This window comes from Chiloscyllium plagiosum, chromosome 9, assembly GCF_004010195.1.
Source record: "Chiloscyllium plagiosum isolate BGI_BamShark_2017 chromosome 9, ASM401019v2, whole genome shotgun sequence".
Lineage (NCBI taxonomy): Eukaryota > Metazoa > Chordata > Chondrichthyes > Orectolobiformes > Hemiscylliidae > Chiloscyllium > Chiloscyllium plagiosum.
The window spans coordinates 29,394,671-29,421,187 of NC_057718.1; the positions used below are offsets into that span (position 1 = coordinate 29,394,671).

General features: G+C 39.1%; 1 protein-coding gene across 3 annotated transcripts in view; it reads left to right on the plus strand.

Moving 5' to 3' along the window:
* Positions 1 to 26,517, plus strand: part of abcg8 (ATP-binding cassette, sub-family G (WHITE), member 8) — a 57,269-nt gene that overhangs the window by 3,031 nt on the left and 27,721 nt on the right. For all 3 annotated transcript variants that reach the window (XM_043695631.1, XM_043695630.1, XM_043695629.1), the window contains exons 3-11: positions 2,047 to 2,203; positions 3,841 to 4,079; positions 4,898 to 5,030; positions 10,130 to 10,399; positions 18,112 to 18,277; positions 19,687 to 19,782; positions 19,909 to 20,108; positions 22,764 to 22,840; positions 25,007 to 25,274. In XM_043695631.1, coding sequence (XP_043551566.1) covers positions 2,047 to 2,203; positions 3,841 to 4,079; positions 4,898 to 5,030; positions 10,130 to 10,399; positions 18,112 to 18,277; positions 19,687 to 19,782; positions 19,909 to 20,108; positions 22,764 to 22,840; positions 25,007 to 25,274 — 1,606 coding nt within the window. The remainder of the gene's footprint in view (positions 1 to 2,046; positions 2,204 to 3,840; positions 4,080 to 4,897; positions 5,031 to 10,129; positions 10,400 to 18,111; positions 18,278 to 19,686; positions 19,783 to 19,908; positions 20,109 to 22,763; positions 22,841 to 25,006; positions 25,275 to 26,517) is intronic.

Consider the following 26,517-nt stretch of genomic DNA (forward strand, 5'->3'; position numbering starts at 1 on the left):
GGATGTTGTTAAACTTGGGAGGATGCAGAAAAGATGTACAAGGATGTTGCCAGGACTGGAGGTTTTGAGCTATGGGGAGAGGTTGATTAGGCTGGGGCTTTTTTTCCCAGAAACGGTGGAGGCTAATGTGTGATCTTTTTGATCACACTGGTTCATAAAATCATGAGGGGCATAGGTTAAGTGAGTAGCCCAGACTTTTTTCCTAGGTTAGGGGACTCCAAACTAGAGGGCATAGATTTAAAGTGAGAGGGGAAAGATTTAAAAAGGACCTAAGGGGTAACTTTTTCACACATAGGGTTGTGCATATATGGAACGATTTGCCAGCGGAAGTGGTGGAGGCTGGTATAATTACAACATTTGAAAGGCATCTGGATGGGTATCTGAATAGGAAAGGTTTAGACGGATATGGGCCAAATGTTGGCAAATGGGACTAGGTCAGATTGGGATGTCTGGTAAGCATGGATGAATTGGACTGAATGGTCTGTTTCTGTGCTGAACGACTCTGTGACTCTAACAGGATATCCTAGACCAAGTTCCAAAACCTCCTTTACCTGAAGTTGTAACTTTAAAATCATTGCTAAAAATTAGAACCATTGTGAGCCACAAGATGAAAAATTGACATTTCTAAACCATATACAAGTTGCCTTTGGTGGAAAGCATAATCTAACTATTAAATAGATGTATTTAATTATCTAATTCTGAATTATTACATTTTGGTTATTTTGTCATTGTTTCTTCAATGTAAACATGTTCAGGCTATGTGCATGTATTTGCATAAATTCATTAATGGAAAAATCAATATATATTACATTTGAATTTTTAAAAACGTGCATATATAACTGAATACATTTTTGTTTTAAGTTTATAATGGATTTTTTAATGTTTTAAAACAATAATATTGTCAGCAAAAACCTTTTATACTACAAACTTTAACTTGAGTAGGAAGAATAAAAAGATTCTTTTCAGCTATTAAGCCTTGTGATTTTGAAAAAAAAAACAAAGCTTCCAAAAGCATTTTCAGAATAATTCATCTTACACCACAAAAATTGCAACCTAAAATCTATTTCTTAAATGAAAGGCATTATCTGTTACCATACTGTGACTCATTCCTCAAAAGGGGTTTATTTACAACACGGTGATGTTTTTCATTAAAATAATGATGTGAACACATAAAATGCCGCCTAATGATTAGACTTTTACGTCCACACTAAAAATATGGCTCTTACAAATCTTGATATTTATCGAGGGTGTGGCTTTTTCATGACAATCTAGTTCAACTTGTCAAGGTTGGGAATTGCAAATGAATATTAAAGAGCTGTGTGAAAATTTGAACCCATAGGTTGTCACCATTTTGGGTGGCATGGTGGCACAGTGGTTAGCACTGCAGCCTCACAGCGCCAGAGACCCGGGTTCAATTCTCGCCTCAGGCGACTGACTGTGTGGAGTTTGCACGTTCTCCCCGTGTCTGCGTGGGTTTCCTCCGGGTGCTCCGGTTTCCTCCCACAGGCCAAAGATGTGCAAGTCAAGTGAATTGGCCGTGCTAAATTGCCCGTAGTGTTAGGTAAGGGGTAAATGTAGGGGTATAGGTGGGTTACGCTTCGGCGGGTCGGTGTGGACTTGTTGGGCCGAAGGGCCTGTTTCGTACTGTAATCTAATCTAATCTAATCTAATCTAACCCTGGTTCTAGCCAAACCCACTACAGTCAGATCCAGTGTCAAACACATACATTTTTCAACTTAAGTTAAATTACGTGATCAGGAGAAAGAATGTTGATGCACTATTTTTCTTGTGCCTAATCCATAAATCTTGAGGATGACTATAGCAGAATGCCTTCACACCAGCCAACTTGGCACATATCTTAAATTTTCCTCATCCACCTGACTCAGTAACACATTATTCAGTCTACTTAATCTGAGTTCCTGGATAATCTAATGTGCTTTTAAATTTTGAAGAGCTGTGTAAAAATAATTAAGTCCTCTGAAACAAAGTGTTTTGCAATTTCCCTCAGAATTCTTTGCTAAGAGTTTCTTGCCCACAAAAATGCAGGTGAATTCTGCAGCACAGATCCCCTGGTATGAGAAGCTGGCAGAATTACAAATGCCATGGCATTGGAACTCCAATTCAAATGGACAGACAATAGCTCTGAAGAATCTAAATCTGAAAGTCAGAAGTGGACAGATGCTGGCTGTGATAGGAAGTTCTGGTAAGTCGTCCAAATTTAGTGTTCTCATTGTACAATCAATTTTCTGATTACCTTTCGTGAATGTTTTCAATTATGCATGCAAATCGCTGCTCTGAACATGTGGAGTTTTATCATGTGAGTTCTGAAAAGTTGTGCATCTATGTTATTTTAGTACTTAAATGCCTTTTTAAATGAAAACAGAACAGTGTCACTTATTTGATTTTTGGAACAAGTTTGATATCAACTGTATCACAGGGGCGCAAGACTTTGAAGTCATTTCTAAGAATGTAATTTTTTTATTAACATTTCATTTACTAAAACTTATTCTTTCACAGAATGTGGATTTCACATTTTGGACCAGCATTGTTTGCCACTACATCATTGTTCTTTTAAGAAGGTGGTGGTGGTGAGCCACTCTCTTGAATCTTTGCAATGCTATTAGAAAGAGAGTCACAGGTTTTTGACCCAAGGACTGTAAAGGAACAGTAATATAGTTCCAAGTTAGAATTGTGTGTGGCTTGGAGGGGAACCTGCACATGATGGTGTCACCATATATCTTGTGCCCTTTTCCTTGCAGTCGGTAGAGGCTGCAAGTTTGGGAGGTGCTGTCAGATGAGCCCTGATGAGTTACTGCAGTACTTCATATAGATTGTCCACACTGCTATCACTATATGTTGAGTGGAGGGAGTGAAGGACTACATATACTTTATTTGGAAATTATAAACCAGAAAATGGAAGTCTGGATTTTTAAAAAATAAATCAAGAGTACAATTGTGTGTGGTCACTTAATGGTTACACAAGAGCTAATAACTTTGAAAACTTGAGTTTTTGTTTGCTCTCTGTCACACCAGAGAAGAAATAACACTTCAGAATTTTGGAAATAAAATGCTAGGGTAAACCAACACCTAGGTCCAACTGATCGGCTACGAAAAAGACAGCTTTCCACAGTGGAGAACAACATGATAATATTAACCAAAATCCAAAACAAAAGTTATCAGAATGACCTCATTCTACCTCTTTCAGTTTGGTTTCTGAATCACAGATGTTTTATTTTCTGAAAAGACTGATTTGTATTGTCTGTCTTGTCTGCCTGTTGTGAATGAATATGTGCTTTGATTTTAAATTTAACTTTTCATATTAGTAATAATCTATAACTTTGTTATGATAAATACATTTTTGTTTCCTGTTCATTGATGAAACCTGTTGAGAGTTGTTTTACACTCAAGATATCAATTATTGTATCCTCAACCGAAATGGTGTAACTCAGCATTGATCAATCTATTGAATGATTTAACAACATACTACATATCATTTATGTATTAAGCCAAACGCAGTTTCATTACCATGTTAAGAGTCACTAGAATGAGGACAGCAGTTGTGAGGACAAAATTAGTTTTAAGTCTCACTTGATGGCTACTGAGGGGATGGTCACCACGTCATTGAACGTAAATGTCCACACATTAAAATACTCCAGGTTCTTGCCATGGGATACTGTCAGTGGTTTGCACCCATCGCATTTTGAGGGAATACTGAAGAGACCAAGATCAAGGGTAGGGCTAACAATGCAGAAAACCTATTTTGTTACTGTATAGCAGGTCTTGAAAATATGCCAATTCGTACAATACTTAAAACAATTTTCTTAACTTTTGAACAAACAGGTTGTGGGAAGACATCGTTACTTGACATCATCACCTGCAGAGATGAAGGAGGGAAAATCAAATCTGGCAAAATATTGATCAATGAAACACCAGTTAATAGGCAGCTGGTCAAAAAGTGTATTGCACATGTGCGACAGGATGACCGATTATTACCCAATCTCACTGTGAGAGAGACATTAACATTTGTTGCAAAATTGCGGCTTCCAAAACACTTCTCAGAAGAACAAAGAAACAAAAGGGTAAGAATTATGCAAGTATACAATATGGAAGAATTGCATTAGTCCATCATTTGATTGTCAGCTCTTTGCTAGAGCAATCAAGAGCCAAACCCACTGCCGTTCCCTGTCCACATAGCTCTATCTCTCCCTCTGCTAGCCGCATTGATTTCTGACTATAATTCCTTAATGGATAACTGTGTAAATGCTGCCTAGTGTGCAGCTGAGGACTAAATAGAATGGGAAGGTTCACAACATCTGTACTTTGTCAATTGATTTCCATTAGAGGCATGAAGAGACATTACTCAGTGTTCCCACCCCAAAGACGGGTAAGTATCAGATAAGATTTCTGGTTGCCATGGTACCGTGGAATATATATATATACTGGTGACATCAGGTGACATCAAAATCATGTTTGTCTCTGATTCTCACCAAAGTCAAATAACCAACCAACATTCAATATTTAAAGCTCATAGCTGATGAATGGTCACATAGAGTGAATGATGAAAGAAGTCATTTCCAACATTGGCCGTTCTGATTATGCCTGTAATGAGATCAGAACTTTCACTCCAGCTACTACCACATAAGAGTTAGGGTTAAGCTATGGGAGTTCCCATCTGGTCTTTATCAGGCAGTTCAGTGACAGGAATATTCTCCCATCAGGTTAGGGCTTGATTTTCAAGACAAAGTTTTGTTACACACAGACACATAGATTTCTTAATTTGTACAGGCTAAATTGCTTTTCTAACATAATTATGGTTGAATTATGGTTGAATTAGGAATAAATACATAATTAATATAGCACAACATATATAATTTTAGGTTTGACTTATGTCTTTCAGGTAGAGGATGTTATAGCAGAACTCCGGCTAAGACAATGTGCTAACACTAGAGTTGGGAATTATTTGACTCGGGGGGTCTCTGGAGGCGAGAGACGACGAGTGAGCATTGGAGTGCAACTTCTGTGGAACCCTGGTAAATGGCCAATATTGATCTCTGTTCATGTTATGTTCTCTGTAAAAGTGCTGATTTTTTATTTTTAGGGACTGGAAGTCTATTTATTAACACACCGAGTAGTCACATTTCACAAGAGAACCAGATGAATATTGGCAAGCTATTCACTCAGAGTTGGCTGCATTAGATGTCTAAATTTTATCATTCCTAATAAAGTTATATTTGCTTCATTCACAATTCTTCCTGCTTTTTCAAGTTTGCTTTCTTCAAAAACACCCAAAAAGACTTTTTTATTTCTTTTTTTGTGGACCAGGCATGAGTGTAAAAGGAAGTCTTGCTAAAATTAAATGGCTAGCATGTGTAATTTTCTCCATGAATTCCATTTGTTTGTTAGACAAGACCTCCCTCCAACAAATTAATGGAGCTCCCTATGTACAATAACTATGTCTTTACAAATGTTTCATTATTCTGTTATACAAAATGCCTGTTAAATAATTATTCACAACTTGTCAATTGGTATACACTGCTTGGAGAACCTATCTATCTCTATCTTAAATATATTGAATGGTTTGGCCTCCACAGCCTTCTGCAGCAGTATTACCGATTCACCACTCTCTGGCAGAAGAAATTCCTTCCCATCTCAACTCCAGAAGGTCATCCCTTCTCTCTGAGGCTGTGCCCTCATATCATAGCCCCTCCTACTAGTGGAATCATCTTTTCCACGGCCACTCTACCCAGGGCTCTCAGTATGCTGTAAGTTTCAATTAGATCCTCCTTCAACCTTCTAAACTCCATGTATAGACCCTCATCCCCTCCTCATAAGACAAGTCCTTCATTCTCAGGATCATTATTGTAAACCTCCCTTGACCCCCTCAAATGTCAGCATATCCTTCTTTCGATTTGGGGCCCAAAACTGCTCACAATATTCCAAATGTGGTATGACCAGAGCCTTATACAGCCCCAGCAATACGTCTCTGCTCTGGTATTTGAGCCGTCTGGAAATGAATACAAATATTGCATTTACCTTCTTTCTGCCAACTGAACCTGGGAAAATCTTGAACTAGGACTCCCAAGTCCCTTTGTGCTTCAGATTTCCACAGTTTTCTCCATTTAAAAACAAATCTACACATGAAAGTATTCAGAAAAGATTTACAAGGATATTGCCAGGATTGGAGGATTTGACCTATAGGAATGGGTTGAACAGGCTGGGGCTGTTTTCCCTGGAGTGTTAGAGGTTGAGGGGTGACCTTATAGAGGTTTATAAAATCATGAGGGGCATGAATATGATAAATAGACAAAGTCTGTTCCCTGGGTGGGGAAGTCCAGAACTAGAGGGCATAGGTTTAGGGTGAGAGGGGAAATATATAAAAGAGACCTAAGGGGCAACTTTTTCACGCAGAGGGTGGTATGTGTATGGATTGAGCTGCCAGAGGAAGTGGTGGAGGCTGGTACAATTGCAACATTTAAAAGTCATTTGGATGGGTATATGAATAGGAAGGGTTTGGAGGGATATTGGCCAGGTGCTGGCAGATGGGACTAGACTGGGTTGGGATATCTGGTCAGCATAGCCAGGTGCTGGCAGATGGGACTAGATTGGGTTGGGATATCTGGTCAGCATGGCCAGGTGCTGGCAGATGGGACTAGACTGGGTTGGGATATCTGGTCAGCATGGACAAATTGGACCGAAGGGTCTGTTTCCATGCTGTACATCTCTATGACTCTATGACTGTATTCCATCTGCCACTTCTTTGCCCTCTCCTCTAGCCTGTTCAAGTCCTTCTGCAGCCTTTTTGCTTGCTTAACACAACTTGTCCCTCCACCTATCTTTGTATCATCTGCAAACTTAGCAACAATGCCCTCAATTCCATTGTCCAGATCGTTAATGAATGATGTGAATCATTGTGGTCCCAATATTGACTCCTGCAGAACCCCACTAGTCACCAGCTTCCATCCAGAAAAGGACCCCTTTATCCCACTCTCTCTGTCTTCTGCCAGTCAGCTGCTTCTCTATCCATGCTACTACCTTACACGTAACATCAAGAACTCTTATTTTATTGAGCAGTCTTCTGTGTGGAACATTGTCAAAAGCTTTCTAGAATCCAAATAGATCAAGTCCACTGACTCTCCTTTGTCTCGAATTACTAATTAAAAATCTGTCTGTCTCCTCCTTAAATTTACTTGATGCTGCAGTATTCACTGAAATCTGAGTTAGCGAATTCCAGGATTCATGGCCCTTTTGAGAGATGTAATTCCTTCTTGTCTCTGTTTTAAATCTGGCAGCTTTTATCCTAAAACTATGACCCCTTGTTTGAGACCGCTGCTTAGGAGGAAACATTTTTTCTTCATCTACTTTATCAATCCCCATTAACTTCTTATACACCTCAATTAGATCTTCTCACATTTTTCTAAACATCAGACAGTATAGGCTTAAAAGAATATTGATTGGTTGGCAAGTCAACTTTGGTCAAAGCATGGCAATGGAGAATGCCATTAGGAAACTAATGTCCCCCTTGTGTCTGTTGGATATCTCCATATTCTCTTCTTCCTGCAGAGGTCATGTCCCTGTTGTTGAATATTTATCCTTTTTATGGAAAATATCGATTGTGTTACTAATGCATATTAGCAGTGTGAAATGACTTTGTGCATGGCTTATATTTTAGGGATACCTTTCACTTTCAGGATAATTTGAGATAGACCAAATATCAAGTCTGAAGTTGTGGGCTTAGGACCATTCATGAGCATGCATGATACACATCCAGCAACACTCTGATTAGGTTAGCCATTGTCCAACTACATAGGTTTGATGTCCCTAATTTCGATATTAAGCATGTGTCATAAGCAAATGACTCATTCCCTATTTTTAAGACATCTGATAGGTCTGTTGTGCTGTAAGATCCTAATATCTATATTCACTGCTGAAGGTAGGCTTGCAATGGACAGTTGTAGATAACTCATTAGTGAATTTCTCAACTAGCTCGTTGAGAAAAGAGAACTAGCAGACTGCTCCATTTCAGAGGTTGTTTTGAAAGGGGAATGGAGCATATTAAGGAAAACAGAGCATGTCCAATTATTGCATCCTTCTTAAATGTGACACAACCAAATAGAGGACAATAGTTTTCTAGTGCATTTCCCAGGACAACACATCCCAGGCATCTTCACCCTGAGAGCTGGCTCTGAGGAAGCTGGATCAGTGTCAAGGACTCTCAATGTGGAAATAAAAAATAATTTGGGGGTGGATACCAGCCTCTGTGAAGGTATTTCATCTTGCATCTACACTGACAGCATGTAATTTTTTTTCGGAAACTTGGTTGGTGCAACTGATCAATAATTTCCTTGTCTCTTCTTTCAAAAGTTGATAATTTGTGAGTTACTTTCCAATTCTTGATTTTTACTCCCTTTTCTGAAGATTCAATAGAATGTAAAGATAACGTGCTGATTTCATCAGCTGCTGCTTTTAAAGTCTTATGAAGCTTATCATTGTTCTTTGACCTTCCTATTCTGAATCAATAACTGCCTATCAATAGCTGCTTTATTTGAAAATTATGTTTCCTCTGTCTGCTGCCGTTTCCATCCTCATCCATTAATGACAGCTTCCAAAAGGGAAGATTCCCCACAATTTGCATCCAGTGGTATGCTCTGGGTACAGCTATAATGAATTCATTTCATATATTTAGATCCAGTGACTTGAAGAATATTTGGAATCTTTCAATGTGACACTTTTCTTTCACAAGCTTCTACAAATATATTTCTAAAAAAACTTGACATTTCTTACTCTATATTTGGTGCTTATTTTCAGTATTCCTTATTGTGTTCTTACTCCCATCATGTCCCACTGTACTTAACTTTAGAACAATCTAACTTCTGCTCTAACTCCATGCATGAATAGTTCTTCTAATAAACCACCTAGTTAGCTGTTTACTTGGGTGCCCTCTGATCAATGTGTGTTAGTTGTGTACGTAGGCAGAATTTTAATAGATGGCAAAATTTTCTACCTCATTACCCAAAGAGTTGGTGGGGCCCATTTCCCTAAAGATGCTGGCTGCCCTCCACCCCTTGCCAAGTTTTATTTGGCTAAAATCAAGACTTGTGTCCCTACGCTGGATAAAACATTCAAATGCCAGCCAGTATGATTGATGGGCAATGCTGTGGTCCCAGCCTCATTACTGGGAGCAGGGGCTGCTGCTGGGATTGCAGGCAGTCGCCAAAATCAAAATACTAGAACCAGGATGGAGGTAACTGCTGAAGGGTACTGCAGAGGGGATAGGAGAGGTGGAAGAATCTTGATGGAGAAGCTGGAGCAGAGAGAACAGCTTTTGTTAGGTGCCCCAAATGGAATACAAGCCATAAGGGGGATTGTTCTCTTCATCCTCCTCCTCTTTTATCATGCGATGTGATGCCACATCATGAGCTTGCGCTTGAGACAGACTGTTGAAGGAGAAATCAAAATCAAGAACTGGTGTTAGGCTCAGACTTCAAAATAATACTTTTTTTTGTACTTTACATTGATGCTAAAGTTCTATCATGGATGCTAATCATTATATACCAGGCTCTGACTTATAATTAAAATCTGTGTGTGCCTGTGTCCTTGTGCTCATGTGAGTTTTCCAGACTAGATTGTTGCAGTGTGGTGGTCCTATTCAAGAGGGTATAGTATGTTTTAACAGCATCCACACCATGGCATTTATACCCAGATCCTGAGGCCCTAAGACCTTGCATGACATTCTCACCCACTCTTTCCAACCCCCAAAACTTCCTGTTGTGGGCTTCATCTTGACCTCCATGAATTGCTCATTTAAGGATCTCATTAGACCAAAGACACATGGGCCACCCAAGGCCTGCTTGTCCCTCATAATGTCAAGGGCAGGAGTGGGCAGGAAGACCACCTTGGTAATATAGCATCCTTTGCAGAAGTGCCAGTGAAGTGTGTTAAATTCTTTCATATGTTATCAATGCGTTATTTTAAAGAGATCCTATCACTCTTAAATGAATAAAGTAACAGTAATATCCATACTATTGAAAATATTACTTCAAAAGGAGAAATCCAATGACACCAATTGAAATAGGTTTTGTTTTGATAACCTGTCATAAACTTGAAATCATGAAAATATTTTTGGTTCCAGGTATTTTAATATTAGATGAACCCACTTCTGGACTTGATAGTTTCACAGCACACAACTTGGTGATGACTCTCTCGAGACTTGCAAGAGGAAATCGTTTGATCCTAATGTCAATCCACCAGCCACGGTCAGACATATTCCATTTGTTTGATCTGGTGGTCCTGCTCTCTTCAGGAGTAACAACTTATTGTGGAACAGCTAAAGATATGATTCCATACTTTACCTCAATAGGATATCCTTGTCCAACCTACTGCAATCCTTGTGATTTTTATGGTGAGTATTCAACAGATCAAGAATGGTTCTTAATGGTAACACTAGACATAAGATCACTAGACGTGAATCTGCAGAGATCATGGATTTCTAAACAAAAGGGTCAATTTAATAATGTAATATTATGTTATTTAGTTATTATAATGACTGTATCCTGTTCAGGCACTGAGCTTTCCCTTGCTTGCAAGAGACATTACATTCTTTTGAGAAGATTCATAAAACCTCAATATAGTCAGGCAGTAGCAAGTCCCCTTGGACTGTAAACCTGAGGCCGCTTTGGAGGTGATATCTGTTACAAGAATGACAATCCCTTAGTTGCAGATTCACAAAGGACACAGGCCACAGTTAGTTCTTGGGGGTGGTGTGGTTGTCAGGGCGGGAGAGAGTGCTGAAGTGTTGACAGTCACTGTGAGTCCCCTCCCCTAATCAGTATTTAGTTTTCAATCTGATGCTGATTACCTTTTAATTAATGGTGTTCCCTCTCCACCCCAAACTGCACAATGACAGACCCACTTACAACTGTGGGTAGCAGGATGTGCCTCTTGAATGGTCACTAAGTGGTCAGTTGGTGTTAAGGCAGGGACCCTTTTCAAAAGAGCTCTGCACCTACAATTTAATTGTGGTGCAGGAGGAATGCTGATCAGATTCAAGTACATGTCTTTGCTGCCTGCAGGCTCACCACCGTTGTGACCAGAAAATTCTGCTCAATGACATGTTTCTCATATGATCAGATTAATATCTCTTATCCCACCCTTTAGTGAGGCCCTACTTCACTCCCCAACAAGAGGTTGCACATGAAATATCTTACCATCAAGACAGTTATAGAGTCATAGAGATGTACAGCGTGGAAACAGACCCTTCGGTCCAACTTGTCCGTGCCATCCAGATATCCCAACCCAATCTAGTCCCACCTGTCAGCTCCTGGCTCATATCCCTCCAAACTCTTCTTATTCATATACCCATCCAGATGCCTTTTAAATGTTGCAATGTACAAGCCTCCACCAATTCCTCTGGCAGCTCATTCCATACAGGCATCACCATCTGGGTGAAAATGTTGCCCCTTAGGTCTCTTTTATAACTTTCCCCTTTCACCCTAAACCAATGCCCTCTAGTTCTGGACTCCCCCACCTCAGGGAAGAGACTTTGTCTATTTATCGTATCCGTGCCCCTCATGATTTTATAAACCTTTATAAGGTCACCCCTCAGATTCTGATGCTCCAGGGAAAACAGTCCCAGCCTATTCACCCTCTCCCTATAGCTCAAATCCTCCAAACCTGGTAACATCCTTGTAAATTTTTTCTGAACCCTTTCAAGTTTCACCACATCTTTCCGATAGGAAGGAGACCAGAATTGCATGCAATATTCCAAAAGTGGCCTAACCAATTCCTGTGCAGCCACAACATGACCTCCCAACTTCTGTACTCAATACTCTGACCAATAAAAGAAAACATACCAAACGGCTTCTTCACTATCCTATCTACCTGCGACTCCACTTTCAAGGAGCTATGAACCTGCACTCCAAGGTCTCTTTGTTCAGCAACATTCAATAGGACCTTACCAGAAAGTGTATAAGTCCTGCTAAGATTTGTTTTCCCAAAATACAGCATATCACACTTATCTAAATTAAACTCCATCTGCCACTTCTCAGCCCATTGGCCCATCTGATCAAGATCCCGTTGTAGTCTGAGGTAACATTTTGTCCATAACAACTCCAATTTTTGTTCAGATTACTTAAGTGATTTCTGACTTTGGCAGTATCTGTGCAAAGAGTTAATAGTTTAGTCCAACATGACTTCTCCAGAACTCTTTTTCTAAGACTGTCAAGAAACGTACATCACTGACGTTATCTAAACTGCCTTGGTGATAAGATATTTATTATATGACACCGCTGTTCATGAAATTTGCTCTTTGAACCTTCTAATTGCATATAATTCAGATCACTATTGAAAGAGACGGGAACCTCTATGTTGAACAGTCTACAGTCATAGAACTCTTACCATTTGAATCAGCATTTATGGAATGTCCTTCATTATCTAAACTATCAATTATTATCTAAAGAGATTTCATTTTTCTTCAAACAATTAGTCAGTAATCATTGCTGTCACATTATTGTAAAATTATTAACCAACATTTTAGAAACTCCTATCATTGGTATGCTTGTCATTTTACCATTTGAAGACCTTATCGTAATCATCGAAATCATTAATCAACCTCCTGTTTTTAGACAGTTGTCAATTTTTAAAGATATTTAATTAATTTGTCAATCTTCATTCAAGACTATCTATCATTATTTTTATGAGCAGTCATATTAGCATGTAAAATTAGTATTTAGTTTGATAATGATGCCATTTAAAAGAAACAGCTCCTTGTGTTTGCATACCCTTAACAATCATCACTCATGATAATTTCTTAATTTTTACCATGTTAACCACAGACAGGATAATACTTGGTTGTGGTGGCCCCATCCAATGACCAAAACGTTGTGACCCCATCCTTTTGGATTAAACTGTTTCCATGCCCTCAGTAATTGTATTTCTCCATTTTGAAAATTGTTCTGTATACCATCTGTACTGAATTTGCTTGACTTATTTATAAACACCTTGCCAATTTCCACTGTCGCCTCAGCTCATTTTTTTTTACTAGAATCCTGTGGAAATAATTATGGCGTCAAATTTCCAAATTCTGTATGAAGTGGCATGGATAGGATAAATAGACAAAGTCTTTTCCCTGGGGTTGGGGAGTCCAGAAGTGGAGGGCATAGGTTTAGGGTGAGAGGGGAAAGATATAAAAGAGACCTAAGGGCAACTTTTTCACACAGAGGGTGGTACATGTATGGAATGAGCTGCCAGAGGAAATGGTGGAGGTTGATACAATTGCAATATTTAAAGGGCATTTGGATGGGTATATGAATAGGAAGGGTTTGGAGGGATATAGGCTGGCAGGTGCTGGCAGGTGGGACTAGATTGGGTTGGGCTATCTGGTCGGCATGGACCGAAGGGTCTGTTTCCATACTGTACATCTCTATGACTCTAAGTGACTAAATTTTGCACTCATGAAAAGAGGGTCATTATCATTCATCACTATGTCTGGAACATCTACCAGTGCTTTCAGGCATTCACCAATCTCACTTGTAGACATTGACATCAACTGGTCTAATTCCAAGTCAACAGAATAGTAGTCAATGGTGACAAGATAATCAGTTCCTATGAGAGTTAATTCATGGTCTGGTTAGGACATCACATATCATATCAGTGGTTCGCTAGCTTGCTTAACTTGATACCTACTACAAATACTCTGCTGGCTGATGTCCTTGGTCTTTTTTTTCATGGTAACCAATAGAACCATTCTCTTAAATTCCTCAGACTAGACTCAGTTCTTCGGCTAGCATGAATGTGTTTCAGCATGTCTTTCCTCACCACACACTCCCCTCCTCGGGATGTTAACCCTAAAAATCAACATTGATATCCTGTAATTTTTAATAGCAACATTGCGTCCATGATGCTTTCAAGCCATCCTGACATCACAATTCCTACAACAATTGGAAAGTCATATCTTATTGTATAGTTTGCTTGATATGAGCCAAGGCGCTTGTCTTTCTGATTCAGTATCCCTTCTCCATCGATTATTTTCATAACATAACAGAGAGTTGCTTATCAGGCAGGAGAGGGGGGTTGGGAAACAGACCAGTCATGGTTGAATGATGGAACGGTCCCAATGGGCTGAATGGCCTAATTGTATTCTTATATCTTATGGTCATTGAATTGGGAAGATTTTGCACTCTCTTTGGACCTGCTACCTCACAGCACCATGAACCCAGGTTTGATTCCAGCCTTTGGTTACTGTATGTGTGGAGTTTGCACATTCTCCAGTGTCTGTGTGGGTTTCCACCGGGTGCTTCCGTTTCCTCCCCACAGTTCAAAGATAGTTAGGTGGATTGGCCATACTATCCAAGGACGTGGTGAATTAACCATGGTTAATACAGGATTATGGGGATAGGATAGAATGCTGTTCAGAGGGCTGGTGCAGACTTGATGTGCCAGACAGCTTTTATCTGTACTGTAGGGATACTGTGAATCTATGAACTTGCATCATAAGTTTGCTCTCAACAGCACAATGGCATCATTTTTCTTTTTCCCTTATATGTTTGTACATTCAGATGAAATCTGTGCAAATGAAGTAACATTCTTTGCAAACTTTTTGGAGGAAAGGTTTTTTGAAGTGGCTTGGGTGGACTACTGTCACAAAGTTTCTCCCAGTTATTAATTAAAATTCTCTTAAGTAAATACAACAGCCAGGCACTCTTTCTCTATTTGAACATAACAGCGTTCAGTTTGCATTTACACCCTGGATGCAAAGGAAACTGGTTTTCATGCTGAGTAAGGTTTGCTCCAAGTCCAAGCTTACTGGAATCACCCTGTAAGGTGACTTCATAATCAATGCTGTAATATCATAGCCCAGACATTGTTGTCACCTAGTTGTTTAATTCTAGTGAAATCAGATTCTTATGCTGTGCCCCAGTATCACTGCGTAGCTTTAGCAGTGAACTTGCATCAAGGTTTACACATTGGTAAAAAAATTGGGAAGACCTTTGCTAGTTAAATCATTGTCCCGCTTTCAGATTTATTGATCTGTGCATCTGTGCTACAGCTCTCACCTTGTAGGGATCTGGGTAAAGTCATTTTGCCTTCAGTGTATGATCTCTGACTTCAGGCATCTTCAAATCTAGTTTTTCTTGTTCAGCTTTGGTTCACCTGACTGTTGGACTCTCTCTCCAAAGGTCACACAAGATGCTGATTGTGGTCTGCAATAGCTTCCATTGTGTCTCTACATCCATAGACTAACAGATCTTCTGCAATAGCTTCCAGTTGGGGAAGAATACTGAATATCTCATGCTTTCTGGGTTGATACTCTCCTGCAATGGTGGCAATGCCAAAAGACATGCTCAACCATTGAAACATAATTGGAAAACTGCCACTTTCATCCAAGTTCACCATCCTTTACATTTGAGTAATAAAGATCTTTGCCTTGGCAAGTTGCAGCAAAATTCCTTCAGTGGCTGCATAGTTTAGTGAGATCTCATCAAAGCTTTAGTGAGATCGTTTTGACTGCTGCCTGCTGGCTTCCAGGTTGTTTCACTGCTCCCATGCTGCTAATCCACACTGTTTAGCAGTCAATGCTATATCGGTCTACAAAACTTTGCAAATCTCCTCAGGCAGTTTTGGGTGACTAGTACAAACTTTAGACTTGCTTCATCTGAGATGAGTGAATTTTATTTGAAATCTGCTATCTGGAACTCTAGATCCTCATTCTTCCCATTGCTTTGGGATCTCAGCATCATTTGCTCTCTTGACATGAGTATTCTATCATAGAGTTTAGATTACAGTGGTCCTGGAAAAGCATAGCAGGTCAGGCGGCATCAGAGGAGCAGAAAAATTGACGTTTTGGACAAAAGCCCTTCATCCAGCATCTGCAGTCCTCACTTTCGCCTATTGTATACGAGAGCCTCATTCTTACTTTTGAAGTCCTAATTTTTGAGCCCCTATTTTGAGCCACTTTTCACACATGTGAAACGCTTATGATATCGCATGATGCAGTGATGTTCAGTTGATGCTCTCTGTGTCATCTTTTAACAGCCAGAAATCATTTATCACTAAAGACCTGACAGCACCAACTTCAACTTAGCCTCTCCAGAAACCAACATTATAGGTTTAATTTGCTTCTTTTAAGTTAAGCTTTTGCATGCAAAGTGCTGTGACGTCTCGCAGTTAGAATATTTCTTTCCTTATACTGGACATACTTCCTTTTCTCTTATAGTGTCCTCTGCAATATTCACATCCCAATCTCTGACCTTGGCCTTTTTTGCTAGATGTTCTGCAAATATTGTTTCCTCTTTTACAGTCTGTGTTTGTTTTAGTTTGGCATGTGTTCAGCATTATGCAAAGCCTCATTCGCTCTTCCATTCCTGATGATTCACGTTTAAAAGCTTCAATATTGGTTAATAACTTTCTTGGGTGTAGGTTTCTCTTCCCTCAGTAGATGTACTCTCATTGCAGGATCTCTTAAGCTTAAAAACAATCCTATCTCTGATGAGATAATCTTTCAGTTGTTAAAACCTTCAGGATTTATGTAGATAAATCAGTGCTATCATACAGAGTAACAGTGTTCCTCTTCTCTGAACTCTGATATTGATCAAATACCAATAACATGTAACATTAATTTTGGGGTTGAAAGCATGGATTTAAAATATTCTCAACCTCTCATCTAGTTTTCTGCTCCTCTGTGAGATTGAGAATGCAATGCAGCTTGTTATATGTTTTCCCCAGCATTAATAACAGGATTGCTATTTTTAATTCCTCAGGTTTTTAAATTCATTCTGTAATTATATTTTAGAATTTCGACTCAGAGTTGGAGATAATTCTGTTTCATATCTCTTTCCTTTCCATAGCAGCAAGGAATGGCTGCCACAGATTGCACACAATAGGCACTTAGAGCAAAAGTTAGGTGTGAGTGCAAAGTATTCCCGTTGGGAGTGGAGAACATACTGCAAGTGACAGGACAGGAGAAAACTGGAACAGATGGGAAATAAATTACAACAATATTATTAGACTGGTTATGATCTGTGGAGAGCAAACGTGCTAGCTATTAATAGAACTTAAACTGCCTACAGATTTTCTAAAGGGATTTTACACTGCATTTGGATAATTAAAAATCTAAAGCAACATGGACGTCTTCTACAGAGATCTGGGATATATGAATAGAGCAATCAGTGGGCGGCACAGTGGCACAGTGGTTAGCACTGCTGCCTCACAGCGCCAGAGACCCGGGTTCACTTCCTGCCTCAGGCGACTGACTGTGTGGAGTTTGCACGTTCTCCCCGTGTCTGCGTGGGTTTCCTCCAGGTGCTCCGGTTTCCTCCCACAGTCCAAAGATGTGCAGGGCCAGATGAATTGGCCATGCTAAATTGCCCGTAGTGTTAGGTAAGGGGTAAATGTAGGGGTATGGGTGGGTTCGCTTCGGCGGGTCGGTGTGGACTTGTTGGGCCGAAGGGCCTGTTTCCACACTGTAATGTAATCTAATCTAATCTAAAAAATCTAATCTCTGTATCTCCTTTATGAATTAATTTGAAGATTCATTCCTCAATCATTCCTGAGTCTCGACAGAAATCGTACATCAGAGTAGTTAATTCAATGACATCTACAGACAAAACATCTACAGGGAAATAAAAGAGGAAAAAAGTGATAGGATTGAGAGAGTGAAAAAAGAAAGAAATCTAAAACAAACATTATTTTTAAACCTCCAATAATAATTAAAATGTTCAACTATGAGAGCTGTTTGGCAGCAATTAGACTTGGTATATTGTTTCTACAATGTTATTTTGACAGGAATGTACAAATCCTTTTCTTCCTGGTATGTTCATTGTGTCTCTATCACATAAGTACCTCAACTTCACTCCTTTGCCAAATTTCACAGTGAAACTTCTGGCAGAATAAGGCAATTAAGGTGACGCTTCCTGATTTCTGCATCTAACTGCATATGAACAGTAACTGGGGTTGCTGACCAATTAACCCTTTAATAACAGAGAGAATTGATAGCCTTACCATTCTTGCCATCATTTTTGGAAGTTTGCATCATTTTGGAATCCAGGTTCAACTCCTGCTTCAACTTTAAAAAAAATTTGAATTAATGACACAAAAGTATCCTATTGCCTCTTACAGTTGACCTAACCAGTATTGACAGGCGTTCCAAAGAACAGGAAGAATGCACACAGGACAAAGCCAACACACTTGCTTCCATATTCTGGGAGAATGTCAAAGACACAGATGATTACACCTGGAAGTCAAATGTCAATAATACCTCTCCAAATATGACTAGCACTGCAAGGTACTATTGTCAAGTGAATCTTTGATACTGTAATACACTCTATTCTTAACATTAACATTTTGCATTCTTATTTATTATTGTAGGTAGAAAATGTCATATACTTGTTTATTTATCCTAAAGTTTGAATAGAACATAAGAATGGTGGGTGAGGTTTAAAAAAACTATTCTGTTCACCAAATCTTAAGGCACTGTTCCAGTAATAAACCTAGCATTTATTCCTCTTCTGACGTTAATCTATGCATTTTTTTGTTGAATCAGGAAATAATTCACATCAATTTAACTGATATGCCTTAATGGTGCATCATTCACATTTAAAATAATTGATTTTAAAGATTATTCTTTAAGTTACTGTAAGCTTATAACTAAAATATTTAGTAGTTGAACACTTTTTGCCATTAAACACATGCAATTCTTAAAATTAAAAAAATTGTCTCTTACCACCCCTCCATGTAATTGCCCTTATCTTTCTGCTTTTCTCGCGCACATGGTACATACTACTGTTCCCTCAACTTTTTCTTTTTGCTGCCATTCTTTAAGGGACATCTTTTCTTTTTATCCTTTATCTCTTTAATTGCCACATCATTTTACTTTATTTATTATCCATTCTTCTAAACGATCACATGTAATTTGTACTTTTTCTTGTTTTCTCCCGTAATATCATTTGTTCTGTCTTCCTCTGTATCAGACCCCTAATTTTTCCTCTTCATTATTTTCACCTTCCCTTTCTTTCTCATGACATTGCACACTATCACTGAGATCAGTTCAAATCTCTTGCTTCTGTAATCAGTGATAAAGATATATATAAATAATATATATACACACTCAGCACTGAGGAACACTTGCATTGTATGTTTGTTGCACTAGGCCATGTACATGTGGGACAACAAAAATGATGGAAGTGAAGGACCATCAGAAAGGAGCCAAAATATATTCGAGCAGAAGGCAAAACCCAGGCCCTTGAGTGAAAGACAGGCACATGATAGAGGCAGGTAGAACAACATTAAGTCGAATGAAGAACAGATGAGGGCTAAGATGGAGATCCAGATATCAGCTTTCCTCAGGGAAAGTCCTCAACTGGCAAGATTCTTCACTACAAAAGAAATGGGAAGCCCAGTATATGTTTCACTAAAGTAACTCAGATTTCAAACAAAAATTCCTTCACGTGGTCCATGAATTATTTATGGATCATTACACAAGTTTTAATAAACATTGATAATTTTAACTTTAGCTGGTTGACATTACACAATGAGGTAAGGTAAATTAGTTAATTTAGAACAGTGATATTGGAGATATTGAAAATTTGTGATGTAATAAATGAGTAGAAATATTTAAAACTAACATTTTAAACAGAATACTTCAAATGCCCAGCTCATGCGAATTTTTTTAACCTCATTTTGAAATTCTTCCAGTACTCCCCAGATTTCTGATGAAATTATTATTAACATTAAATCAGAAAACAAGGACAAGCTAACTGGACAACTGAGACAATTTTCGGTCTTATTAAGGTAAAATACATTTAAGGAGAAATTCTTAATATAGATTTGCATTTCTTTATGAAAAATGTACACATAATTGTCTGAAATGTGAAGCTACTGCTTTTTGAATTGTAATACTTCTTTCTTTTGTACCAGACGCCAAGTTTCTAATGATTTCAGAGATTTACCGACCCTGGCTATACATGGATTTGAGGCACTCTTGATGTCTTTACTAATAGGGTTTTTATACTATAGTCAAGATGGCAAGCAATTATCCATCCAGGACACAGTGGCATTGTTATACATGATCGGAGCTCTGACCCCATTTGCAGTCGTTTTAGACGTTATCGCTAAATGTAAGATGCTTTTGTTTTCTTTGGCTTTTACTTTAGAAGTTTTAGTACTTCCAAGACCAATGACTGTTAAAATACCAAGCTGCAGAAAAAGAACTTGACAGCATCTGTTAGGTGTCTGACATCATGGGGGATAACGTTCTATGTAGATTTGGGTGAATATGTGGAATTAAATCGCTATAAGTGACATTATTCTACTCTCTTCTAAATTTTGCTGTATAGTTAAGCAGGAAACTCCTTTGGATCTGTCAGATTATTAAAACAAAATGCATTAAAATATTCAAATAGATCATAAGCATGACTCTACCCCTTGATTTTGCTTGATAGCATGTGAAAAACACAGCTAAGCAATCCCTTAGCCAATGGATCAGATCTAAGCTCTGCATTCCAGCCATATGCAGTCATAAATGGTGGTGGACAATTAAATAATTCACAGGGTGAGGTGGCTCCACAAATGTTCCCATTTTTTAATGATGGAGGAGCCAGGCATATTAGTGAAAAATATAAGGTTGAGTATTTGCAATGATCTTCAGCCAGAAGTGACAAGTGGATGATCCATTTCAGCTGACTACAGAGGACCCCATCATCTGAGATGCCGGACTTCAGCCAACTCGATTCAATCCATGTGATATCAAGAATCTTCAAGCATTTCTTGATATGTCCCAACAATACTTGTGAAAACTTGTTCTCCAGAACATATCACTCCCCTAGCCAAGTTCTTCCAGAACAGCTACAGTACTGGCATCTATCCAGCAATGGGGAAAAACAGGACAAATCCACATTTGCCACTTAATATTGAGTCTACTCTCAATATTAGTGGTGATGGAAGGTGTCATCAACATTGCTGTCAAACAATACTTGTTGAGCAAATCCAGCACTCTATTGCCTAGATTGGGTTCTGACAGGGCCACTGAATACCTAATCTCACTATAGCCTTTGTTCAAGGATAGACAAAAGATTTGAACTCCAGAGGAGAAGTGGGAATGACAGTCCTTGACATCATGGTAGCATTTGACCAAGCATAGCACCAAGAAGCCAGCAAAAGTAGAGTCAAGAGAAAAATTTTGCTGGTTGTAGTCATATCTAACACATAGTTGTGATTGTTGGAAATCCAGACTTCCTCAGGGTAGTGACCTGGGGCCAAACATCATCAGCTGTTCCATCAATGACCTTCCCTGTATCATTAAGTTGCAAGTGGATGGATGATTGCCCAATGTTCAGCACCATTTACATCTCCTTAGATACTGAAGCAGTCCATGTTCAAGTGAAGCAAGACCTGGACAATATCCAGGCTTGGGCTGACAAGTGGCAACTAACATACAAGTGCCAGTCAATGACCATCTTCACAACATCAAACTAATGCATTAACATCACTGAATCCCCCATGATCAACTTCCTGGAGTTACCACTGACCAGAAACTGAACTGGATTCACCATGCAAATACAGTGGCTTCCAGAGCAAGTTAAAGGCTCAATGAGTAACTCACCCTCTGAACCACCATAGCCTGTCCACCATCTACAAAGCACAAATCAGGAGTGTGATGGAATACTCCTTTGGATAACTGCAGCTCTAACAATACTCAAATTGGATACCATCACATCCACAATCATTCACCCCGTCCACCACAGTAACAGCAATGTCTACAAGCTACAAGATACACTGCCATCAATCACCAAAGCTTGTTAGCTAGCACCTTCCAAACCACGACTCTTACCATCTAGAAAGATCAGGGTAGCAGATGGGAACATGGGAGCACCACCACCCCTCCAAGTTCCCTCCCCAAGTTACTCACCATCCTGGCTGGGAAATATATTGCCAGGCAGTATATAGGCAAAAATTCTGGAGCTTCCTCCCAGATGGAAATAAAAATATGATTTTGTACAGTAATGCACATTTTTACTTTCTGTACTGTTGTGGGAAACTATTTTGCTCAGTCTAGCCAAATATCAAATCAAGAAGCCATGATAACTTGAGAGCACAGAATGTTAGATTTCCATATAGCGCAAAGAAGTGGATTCCCTATTTCTCACAGTAAACTATCAGTATCTAACATGCCCTTCTTGTGCAAGACCAAACAAAATTGGGCACTTCTCCATAGCAGGTGGGAGAGAAAATCTTTCTCTCCTAAATACGATGACCTAGTTATAAGATCCACTGGGAGAAATTGCCAGCCCCCTTTTCGGGCAGTACTTATTTAGCCAGATAGAAACTGCAGGGGAACATGTGATGTTAATCTGATGACATTTCTGCCCTCTGAGGTCTACTGTACTGAATTAAAGAAGAGCAGAACAATTCTTCTTTGTGATCTGGCTAATATTTATGTCTTTCCTAACATTACTAAAGGGTAGATCATCTACAATTATTGTGGGATCTTTCAGAGTTTATATTGACTGTCTCATTTCCTACATGACAGTGGTGATCTTCTAGGACTGCAGATGCTGGAGATTAGAGTCGAGAGTATGGTACTGGAAAAGCACAGCAGGTCAGGCAGCATCCGAGAAGAAGGAGAATCGATGTTTTGGGCAAGAGCCCTTCATCAGGAACCTGAAACATTGATCCTCCTTTTCCTCGGATGCTACCTGACCTGTTGTGCTTTTCCAGCACCCCACTGTCAACAGTGATTATCTTCTATTTATTTATCGATGATCTTTTCCTAGGTCACTCAGAAAGGGCAATGCTTTACCATGAAGTGGAGGATGGAATGTATTCTATTACTCCTTACTATTTTGCAAAGGTAATTTTTCTAATCATGCTGACGGTGAATAAATCGAAGTACAATCAATGTTAAACAGTGAAGAAATTATACAAAAGTCTGTTGGGAAATTATGATAAGAAAACATTGTACAGGAACAAAGCTATCTCTCTAAAAGGAATGGTTCTGTATGATAGAGAAAGAGAATCTGTACAATATACACGTTACAGAATTGTTCAGTGTAGAAGATGCTCTTTTAACCCATCGTGGCTGTGTTGGCTCTCCTCATGAGCTTTATAACTTAGTGCGACTTTCCTGATTTTTTTCCCTGAATATGGTTTCTATTTACATAATTCTCCAATGGCCTCTTGAACGCCTCCATTGAGTCACCTTCCTCCACATTTCCAGGCAGTGGGGTTCCAGACCCTAACTACTTGCTGTGTCAAAAGGATTCTTCACAAATCATTTTTGTTTCAAATTATCTTCTATCCGTGCCCTATCATTCTCAATTCTTTTATGAGCAAAAGCAGTTTCTTCCTATCTACATTGTCCAGATCCCTCATGATTTTGAAAATTACTATCAAAATCTCTTCTTAGTCTTCTCTGCTCCAAGGAAAGCAGTATTTGGAACCATTCTCGGAAACCTCTTCTGCAGTCTTTCCTACGCAATCACATCCTTATCCAGACCTGTACCTGATACTCTAGCTGATGTATAACTGTCTCACATACATATACAGCAGAACCTCCTTGCTCTTGTTCTCTATGTCTATATTAATAAAGCTGAGGATAGTCAGCAGTCTACAGTCAGCATTATTATATGCTTTATTATATGCTGACTGTACCTGTCCTTCCTCAGTTAGTATAAACACTGTTTCTGCACTTTGTACACCTTTTAAGGTAATGTTTTATTTTAGACTGTATCTCCACACTCTTTCTGCCAAAATGTATTACCTCTTACTTGTCCATGTTGACTTCATCTGCAACTCCAGATGCAGAGCTGCACACTCCACCAGCTGTCAAATGTTGTTCTGTGTTTTCACACTGTCCTCACAGTTTAGAACCTTTCCAAGTTTTGTATTTTCTGCAAATTTGTAAATTGTCCCCTGCATACTAATACCTCAATCATTAATATATATCAGGAAAAGCAAGGGTTCAAAACTGACCTCACGGGAAACTACAAATCTTACTTCAAGCCAAAAATGATCCATTAACAATGACTCTTTCCTTTCCAGCTAATTTTGTATTCACATCACTACAGTTCAATTGCCTCCACAAGCTTATAACTTAAAACTTATTTATTTTCTCATTAGTCTGCTGTGTGGTACTGTATTGAATGCCATTTTGAAGTCAACATACATGTCCCATCAGTACCTTCATCAACCCTCTCTTTTATCTTTCCAGCAAGTCAGTTAACCTTGATTTTGCCCATAAGAAATTTGTACTGGCCCTTCCTAATTAACCCACATTTGTCCATGCGTTTATTGATTCTGTCCTGATTAATTGTTTCAAGAAGTTTCCTTACCACTGAAGTTAAACAGACTGATCTGTAATCACTGAGTTTAGCCTTATAATATTGTCTGAGTAAGGTGTGATATTTGCAATTCACCAAATCTCTAGTACCACCCTGAGTCTCAAGACGACTTAGAGGTTTTTGCCAAAGCCATTGCAGTTTCCAGTCTCACTTCACTCAATGTCCTTGAATGTACCTCATCTGGCTGTTGTGTTTTCAGAAATTGCCATCCTATTCTGCAGATAAACCCGCACTAATCAGTTGGCAATGAAACATTAGGTCCTAAAAGCAATTTTTTGATTATGCCTAAAATGGAAAAATGTTTGTGCCTACATTGCACCATCTTTCATTAAGAATTGGTAATCAAGATTGCCAATCCTTGCTGCAGTCTCCATAGCAATGCCCTGGCCAATCAGAGTCTGTCCATGTGTTCTCAGGTTAAGCAGAGAGCTTAGATTGACAGTTAACTGATCCAATTGCATCTCCAGGCTAATCACGGTCTAACCAACCAGCACCCTCTTCTCATGCTGGTGGCTTGGTGTTCTCTTTCAATGTTTGATTTTTTTGTTCGTCCTGATTATTGAGCAATGAAAAGCTTCAACTTTTTATCTCTTTTCAGCCACATTTAAGTTTGGATATATTTAATTTCCAATCTCAATTTGTTACTAACCAATTAGTATTTCCTTTTCACCCTGCAGCTTTTGGGAGAACTCCCCGAACATTGTGCTTTTGTAATAATCTACGGTGTGCCAATCTACTGGATAGCAGCTCTCAGACCCGAGGCTAGTCCATTCCTCCTGAACTTTCTGCTGGTGTGGCTTGTGGTATATTGTAGTAGAGTAATGGCTCTGTGGGTCTCAGCATTACTACCAACACTGCAGTTATCTTCTTTCGTAGGAAACGTCTTTTTTACAATTTTCTACTTAACAGGAGGCTTTGTGATTAGTCTAAAGAATATGTGGACAGGTAAGAAGTTTAAATTCAGCCACACAGTTCCATTTGAGTAATTCTTTATATTATAATATTATAATTCACCTACTATGAGCACAGTTTGCTGAGTAATGCACCCCATAGTTCCTCACAATCATATTTTTGTTTTCAGTTACATCCATCATGTTTCATTTGTTTGGTTTAAAATGTGGCCTGATTCAAAAGGTTCTTATGTTGAAACATTCAATTAATTATTCCAACCACCCCACCACCACCATCATCTCTGGAAGGTGTTAGCTCATAAAATGTAGATGGTTTTAAAATGTTATTTAATTTCATGGCTAACTTACTGTGCAAGTTTGATTGGATTGTGAGGGATAGAGGAGACAGGGAAGAGAAACGATGTTTGGGGGAGGCTAGAGAGCTAAGCTGTAAAAGAAATGAAAATGAAGATGTTCTATCATAGTAAATGTTGATGTGGTAGGAGGCTTCTTTGGTGAATCCTCTCAGCCATGTTCAAATCTTTCCCTCAGTCCTCGTTGTATCCTTCTTAATGGCCTGCAATGCTGAGACTCTGTGTTTTTCTAATTTTGCTGTCTTGCATCTGTTCTACCTTCACTCCACCAACACTGGCTGTAACTTGAGCCTAAGTTGTAGAATTCCCTTCCTGCCCCTCCTTTAAGACACTCCTTTAGAACATGCCGCATTGACCAAACTGTGGGTCAAACCACTTCATACTACACCTTCACCTTGAAGTCAATAATTACAGAATCCTTACAGAGCAAAAGAGGCCATTTGACCCATCCAATCTGCACCACCCCTCTGAAGAGCGTCCCACCCAAACTAGCCCCCTACCCTAGCCCTGTAATCCTGCATTTACCATGGCTAATCCACCTAGCCAGCATATCCCTAGACACTATGAAACAATTTCCTATGGCTAATTCACCTTTGGACTGTGGGAGGAAACCAGAGCACCTGGGGGAAACCCACTCAAATATGAAGAGAACATGCAAACTCCATACAGACTGTCACCCAACACTGGGATCGAACCCAGGTATCCAGTTCTAACCACTGAGCAACTGTGCCACCCATTATGTCTTGAAATTTTTCTTGTAATTCTTTAGCATCTTTAACCTAAGTTGTTGATGTTCTCAGTTTCTCACTTTACACGTATATTACTTGCTATTAGTCCACCTTTTAATAAATAATGAAAATTTAATAAATAACCTTCCAATGTTTATTTTTACTTGGAATCTTTCATTCTTTCATAGTTCACCAC